Here is a 6,645-nt window from a genome sequence, read left to right as displayed (position 1 = left end):
CCGCCTCCTGGTCACATGTTAGAAGCCAAAACCAAACCCCACCCCATACCAGCAGATGGCACTGTTGGACTCAGCATTGCAGGACATTTACCAAAAACTATACACATATTTTAGCAGGAATTTCAATAAAATAAAAGTTATTATTACACCCGTTACATATATACTGTACAAAGGTATATCACTTCGACATGTACAAACAATTCTTAGTTCGAATACAATCACTCCAAATAACAAAAAAAAAGATAAATACAAAAATCACTAAATAGAAGACTCAATCCAATTTAGTCGAGTGCGTTTCTGTTATGTATAAAATAAAACTACATTAAAACAAGAACAACCGATAAAACCCAATACAAATGATACATAATTCGTTGTCAATGTAAAAAAACATTTTTTTTCCTATGTTCAATGGAATAATTCGAGTCCCGCAAAGTAAAAATCCATATAATTTATCGAATTATTCAGATGTACTTGGACATACATTACGTTTCACATTCTACCATGCACAGACATCGACAAGTACAGACGCACGAGAGGAGTCCTGACTCCTAACCCAAGATAATACTAAAGAAAAGTGCAAAAAAGCTAATTAGGGCTAATACAACTGACCTACAGGACACAAGAACACAACATGAAGTAAAGTGTTCCAAACAGCGGCTTGCAGAAGCATTACAGCAATAAAAGTCAAGGTAAACAGGAAACAACACTCAATCCACGCACCCACGCGAAATTGTGACGTAGACGGAAAGGAAGTCCATACCACGTGACACAACAAAGATGTCGGCCTCCTGTTCAGTAGTGTGCTGTGGGAATGAAACCAACACGGATAAAGCAGTGATATGTAAGTATTTTAATTTTATTTGCAAGCATTATTTTCATTGCACATTCCTATAAGAACATATGGAAATATTACCCACGCTTTCTAGTCCGATGCTCAAATGGCGTCGTCCAAAATGCTGCCAAACTGGACTTCACGATGTACAAGAGCGCAGATGAAGTAAACCCCCGGAAAAAAACGAGGCGGATACTTGTGAGATATTTGAGGCTGCTTTGCCTTCTTTTTGATCATCTTCACTGTTCGGAATTGAAGTGTGTCTTATTTTTTACGGTTTAGGTGGCTGAATCAGAAAGAATGTGTTATGTTGGACAAAATTTCGGAACAGGCGTCCTTAAATGCAACAGTCTTTGCAGGTACAGTGCACGACTTCGATCCTATCTCAGAACAGATTATAGTGGGACATTGTCAAAACCTACAATAATGCGATCCGGACACCCATTAACCAAGGCAAAAGCAGTAAAATTGTGCATTACTTACTAAACAAAATAGTACATAATAAATTTTACTTGTTTAATATACGCCATATGATTATATAAAATTACACATAAATATACATGTAAACTTTACAGTGTAAAGGACGAATGAAAAATCTTTTATTTTCCGCGTAATTTCTCTTGATCTGGTACAGTGGAGTAGTGGGTGGAGGAAATGGCAACGGTGGGTTAAAAACAGTCCAGATTGTCAATTGGTTACAGCCAAGTTTCTTAGTGAGGGTAGCAACTCGTGTGCTGTCTTCATATTTACTGATAACAGCAGTTTTTGTATTTATTGATGTCTCTTGAGCTGGTAGAGTAGAGTAGTGGCTGGATAGAGATGGCAACTGCAAGTTAAACACCTAGTAAGGGTAACAATTCTTGTGCCGTCTTGGTATTTCATGATAATTGCAAGCTTCCTTTTCTTGATTACCATGTTTGGCTTCTTAAATACAGAACAAAATATGCCAGCCTTAGATTGACTTTTCTAAGCACACAAGATACTAACCTGAATGAGAAAGGTGTTGTTGGAAGTAGTTATGGCAAAACCATACCATAGATTTAATGATGCCGTGATGCAAACCAATAGCAGAACATTACATAAATAGTAGACAGACATCTTTAAGATGTATCTCATCATACCCAGAAAGACCAAAATAATAAAATAACACCGTGAAGTGAAAACAGCATCAAGTAGGGACGCCATAATTTGGAAGTCTACTGTATGTTGAATTTGGTATGAAAAAGGTCTTTGCGTATTGCTCTATACTAAAGCATTTCATCTTTTTTTTTTTTTTTTAGCTATTTTGTTGGAGTATTGAACAAAGAGACAATGCAGATGGAACTACATCATGCACAGATTTTCAATTTGCAACCTGTTGTACCTGGTAAGAGTAAAATAAGTTGCTCCAGATAAGAGGTCAACCGATTATCAGGTGGGCCGATTATTGGCACCGATATTTGGGAACTTGCAGGATATCGGTATCAGTATAATTGTTTATTTAACGGGACGATTATTTAGGCTCAGATGCTGCAACCCTTTTTCTCTCGCCTGCTTTCTGTCTCAGACGCTACCTTGCACCTACTGATAGGATAAGCGACCTAGGGTGGTACCGATGCATGTAGAGAGAATAACGTTAGAGCGGAGTAAACGGCGGCACCTCTGCTTATTCCTGAGTCCTGCCATGTCTGTGAATTAAGATAGCTGATAACATTGAGATTTAAAAAAGTCTGCGCTAGACAGCTCATGTGTGATAAAAAATAGTGTAGATAACTTTTAAGAAGGCATGTTCAGGTAAACACAGATATATTAGCTACTACCAGAACATTAGTTCGTCAATCAAGCGTGTGTGTGTGTTTGTGATTTAGAGCAAAAAAAGCATGCTAAAGTGAACGTCCGCGAGTGATTAGCTGTTATCATAACCTTTGCTCATCAATCTGGTTCTAAAGCAGGAGTGCCCATACTTTTCAATTTCGCGAGCTCAATTAAAATTTTGATGCACTTTTTGTTTTGAGTTAATTTAACTCATGTTGGTTGTTTTGATATTTTTATTCATATTTTATTGTAACAAGTTTTTAGTGTGCTATTTAAGTTTTCATGTACCTTTTTATTCGAGTTCCTGCGAAGCCCAATTTTATTTCCTGAACTGTTAGTTTTGGGATTGAGTTAAAGATTAGTCATGTTAGTTGTGTTGAAATTCTATCGGTTTCAGAGGGCTACTAAATATCCATCCATTGTCTTCCGCTTATCCGAGGTCGGGTCGCGGGGGCAGCAGCGTTAAAAGGGAAGCCCAGACGTCCCTATCCCCAGCCACCTCCTCCAGCTCATCCGACGGGACCCCGAGGCGTTCCCAAGCCAGCCGAGAGACAGTCTCTCCAACGTGTCCTGGGCCGCCCCCGGGGCCTCCTGCCGGTGGGACATGCCCGGAACACCTCCCGAGGGAGGCGTCCAGGAGGCATCCTTATTAGATGCCCGAGCCACCTCAACTGGCTCTTCTCAACGCGGAGGAGCAGTGGCTCTACACCGAGTCCCTCCCGGATGACTGAGCTTCTCACCTTATCTCTAAGGGAGAACCCAGCCACCCTGCGGAGGAACCTCATTTCGGCCACTTGTATACGGGATCGAATTGTTTCGGTCATGACCCAAAGTTCATGACCATAGGTGAGGGTAGGAACGTAGATCGACCGGTAGATCGAGAGCTTTGCCTTTCGGCTCAGCTCCCTCTTCACCACGACAGACCGGTACAGGGTCCGAATGACTGCAGACGCTGCACCGACCCGTCTGTCGATCTCCCGTTCCATTCTACCCTCACTCGTGAACAAGACCCCAAGATACTTGAACTCCTCCACTTGGGGCAAGACCTCCTCCCTGACCCGGAGGGAGCATACCACCCTTTTCCGACTGAGAACCATGGCCTCGGACTTGGAGGTGCTGATCCCTATCCTGGCCGCTTCACACATATGAACAGAATCGGTGACAAAGGGCAGCCCTGGCGGAGCCCAACCCTCACCGGGAACGAATCCGACTTACTGCCGGCAATGCGGACCAGACTCTGGCACCGGGCATACAGGGACCGCACAGCCCGGATAAGACTGTGCGGTACCCCATACTACCGAAGCACCCCCCACAGGGCCTCCCGAGGAACACGGTCGAATGCCTTCTCCAAGTCCACAAAACAGATGTAGACCGGACAGGGAAACTCCCATGCACCCTCAAAGACCCTGAAGAGTGTATAGAGCTGGTCCAGTGTTCCACGGCCGGGACGAAAACCACACTGTTCCTCCTGAATCCGAGATTCGACTTCCTGGCGGACCCTCCTCTCCAGTACCCCTGAATAGACCTTACCAGGGAGGCTGAGAAGTGTGATTCCCCTGTAGTTGGGACACACTCTCCGGTCCCCCTTCTTAAAGACGGGAACCACCACCCCAGTCTGCCAGTCCAGAGGCACTGTCCCCGATGTCCACGTGATGTTGCAGAGGCGCGTCAACCATGACACGCCCACAACATCCAGAGCCTTAATGAAGTCCGGGCGGATCTCATCGACCCCCGGGTCCCTGCCACCGAGGAGTTTTTTGACAACCTCGGTGACTTCAACCCCAGTGATACGAGAGCCCAACCCAGAGTCCTCAGGCTCTGCTTCCCCCAGAGGAAGACGTGCCGGTGGGATTGAGGAGGTCTTCGAAGTACTCCACCCACCGATTCACAACGTCCCAGGTCGAGGTCAGCAGCGCCCCATCGGCACAATACACAGTGTCGATGGCACACCGCTTCCCCCCGGACGCCGGATGGTGGACGAAAATTTCCTCAAAGCCGTTCGGAAGTCGGCTTCCATGGCCTCGCCAAACTCCTCCCATGCCCGAGTTTTTGCCTCGGCAACCGCCAAAGCCACATTACGCTTGGCCAGCCGATACCTGCCAGCTGCTTCCAGAGACCCACAGGCCAGGAAGGCCCGATAAGACTCCTTCTTCAGCTTGACGGCATCCCTCACCGCCGGTGACCACCAACGGGTCTGAGGGTTGCCGCCGCGGCAGGCACTACCTTACGGCCACAGCCCCGATCAGCCGCCTCGACAATGGAGGCGCGGAACATGGTCCACTCGGACTCAATGTCCCCCGCCTCCCTCGGGACATGGCCGAAGTTCTGCCGGAGGTGTGAATTGAAACTTCTTCTGACAGGAGATTCTGCCAGCCGTTCCCAACAGACCCTCACAACACGCTTTGGTCTGCCGGGTCGGGCCAGCATCTTCGCCCACCATCGAAGCCAACTCACCACCAGGTGGTGATCAGTTGACAGCTCTGCCCCTCTCTTCACCCGAGTGTCCAGAACATGCGGCTGCAGGTCCGACGAAACGATGACAAAGTCGATCATCGAACTACGGCCTTGGGGGTCCTGGTGCCAAGTGCACATATGGACACCCTTATGTTTGAACATGGTGTTCATTATGGACAAACCATGACGAGCACGGAAGTCCAATAACGAAACACCACTCGGGTTCAGGTCAGGGGGGCCGTTCTTCCCAATCACGCCCCTCCAGGTCTCACTGTTATTGCCCACGTGAGCGTTGAAGTCTCCCAGCAGTACGAGGGAGTCCCCAGGGGGCGCGCTCTCAAGCACACCCTCTAAGGACTCCAAGAAGGGTGGGTACTCCGAACTGCTATTTGGTGCATAAGCACAAACAACAGTCAGGCCCTCGTGGGTAAGGGTCTGGCCACCAGGCGCTCGCCAGCGGACCCCACCTCCAGGGCTGGCTGCAGAAGGGGGCCCCGGTAACCCGCGTCCGGGCGAGGGAAATCGAGGACCAAAGTTTTGTTTCATCATAAGGGGTCTTCTGATCTGCGTTTTGTCTGGCCACTCACCTAGGACCTGTTTGCCATGGGTGACCCTACCAGGGGCTTAAAGCCCCCGACAACATAGCTCCTAGGATCATTGGGACACACAAACTCCTCCACCACGATAAGGTAGCAGATCAAGGAGGAGGGCTACTAAATATTTATTTTAATTTATATCAAACATCTTTGTTTCTTATTACATTATTACAAAATTCTCACGCCAGTTTCTAAGCTTTTATAGCAAATGAACATCAACTCCAAATATCGGTTGTCGGCCTTAAATTTTTTTTTTTTACCAGCCTCCTCTTAATACTTACAATCGGTATCGTAACAGCCTTGAAAAGTGCATATCGGTGGATCCTTACTGCAGTTGTATAATTAGATATTTTTTGCTTTTTAAATGTTTTATGAAGATAATGCATGTATTACCTAACAAAGCCAATCTTTTTCCTCAGGAGAAAGTCAAATGACAACAAATAATGATGAAAATCAGACCTACAGGCAAAAGGTAAGGAAAAAAAAAAATCCACTTTTATAATTATGTCTCAAGGGATGTTTTGAATTTTTTTTTTGCAGGTCGATTCTTTGATTGAGGCATTTGGCACAAACAAACAGAAGAAAGCTCTGAACTCTCGCAGGCTGAACAACGTGGACAGCGACACTTTGCACAAGGCTGTCGTCAAGGCTGTCAACCAAGTTATTGATGAGAAGGGTCTGGACGGTAAGAAAAAAGTTTACTCATGAAAAATGCATGGTTTGATTACATATTTAAAGTTAGACAGTGGTGCACAAAATAATAACATATTTCGTGATCCATAAGTAGCTTCGAAGTATAATTTTCACCAGCCATAAAAACACTGCATAACAAAGAAGGAAAAAAACATAGTCAAGTCAAGTCATTTTTATTCATATAGCCCTAAATCACTAAGAGTCTCAAAGGGCTTCACAGATTATTACACTATATTACACAGACTATTTTTCAGCCGACGAGAAGGGTAGGTTATT

At 45.7% G+C, this 6,645-nt stretch overlaps 1 protein-coding gene across 5 annotated transcripts in view; it reads left to right on the top strand.

Moving 5' to 3' along the window:
- The first annotated feature begins 716 nt into the window (after positions 1-716).
- The window catches only part of polr1e (RNA polymerase I subunit E), a 73,078-nt gene continuing 67,149 nt past the window's right edge, over positions 717-6,645 (top strand). For all 5 annotated transcript variants that reach the window (XR_015851165.1, XR_015851164.1, XM_088342732.1 and 2 more), the window contains exons 1-6: positions 717-841; positions 927-1,030; positions 1,115-1,191; positions 2,113-2,198; positions 6,096-6,148; positions 6,217-6,361. Coding sequence is in view for 3 of the 5 variants with exons in the window: in XM_088342732.1 (XP_088198858.1) it covers positions 778-841; positions 927-1,030; positions 1,115-1,191; positions 2,113-2,198; positions 6,096-6,148; positions 6,217-6,361 (529 nt within the window). In the remaining 2 variants the exon portion in view is untranslated. The remainder of the gene's footprint in view (positions 842-926; positions 1,031-1,114; positions 1,192-2,112; positions 2,199-6,095; positions 6,149-6,216; positions 6,362-6,645) is intronic.

Source organism: Urocampus carinirostris, chromosome 8 (assembly GCF_059441175.1).
Source record: "Urocampus carinirostris isolate Australia breed hairy pipefish chromosome 8, RoL_Ucar_1.0, whole genome shotgun sequence".
NCBI lineage: Eukaryota > Metazoa > Chordata > Actinopteri > Syngnathiformes > Syngnathidae > Urocampus > Urocampus carinirostris.
This window is presented reverse-complemented; position numbering and strand designations above follow the sequence as displayed.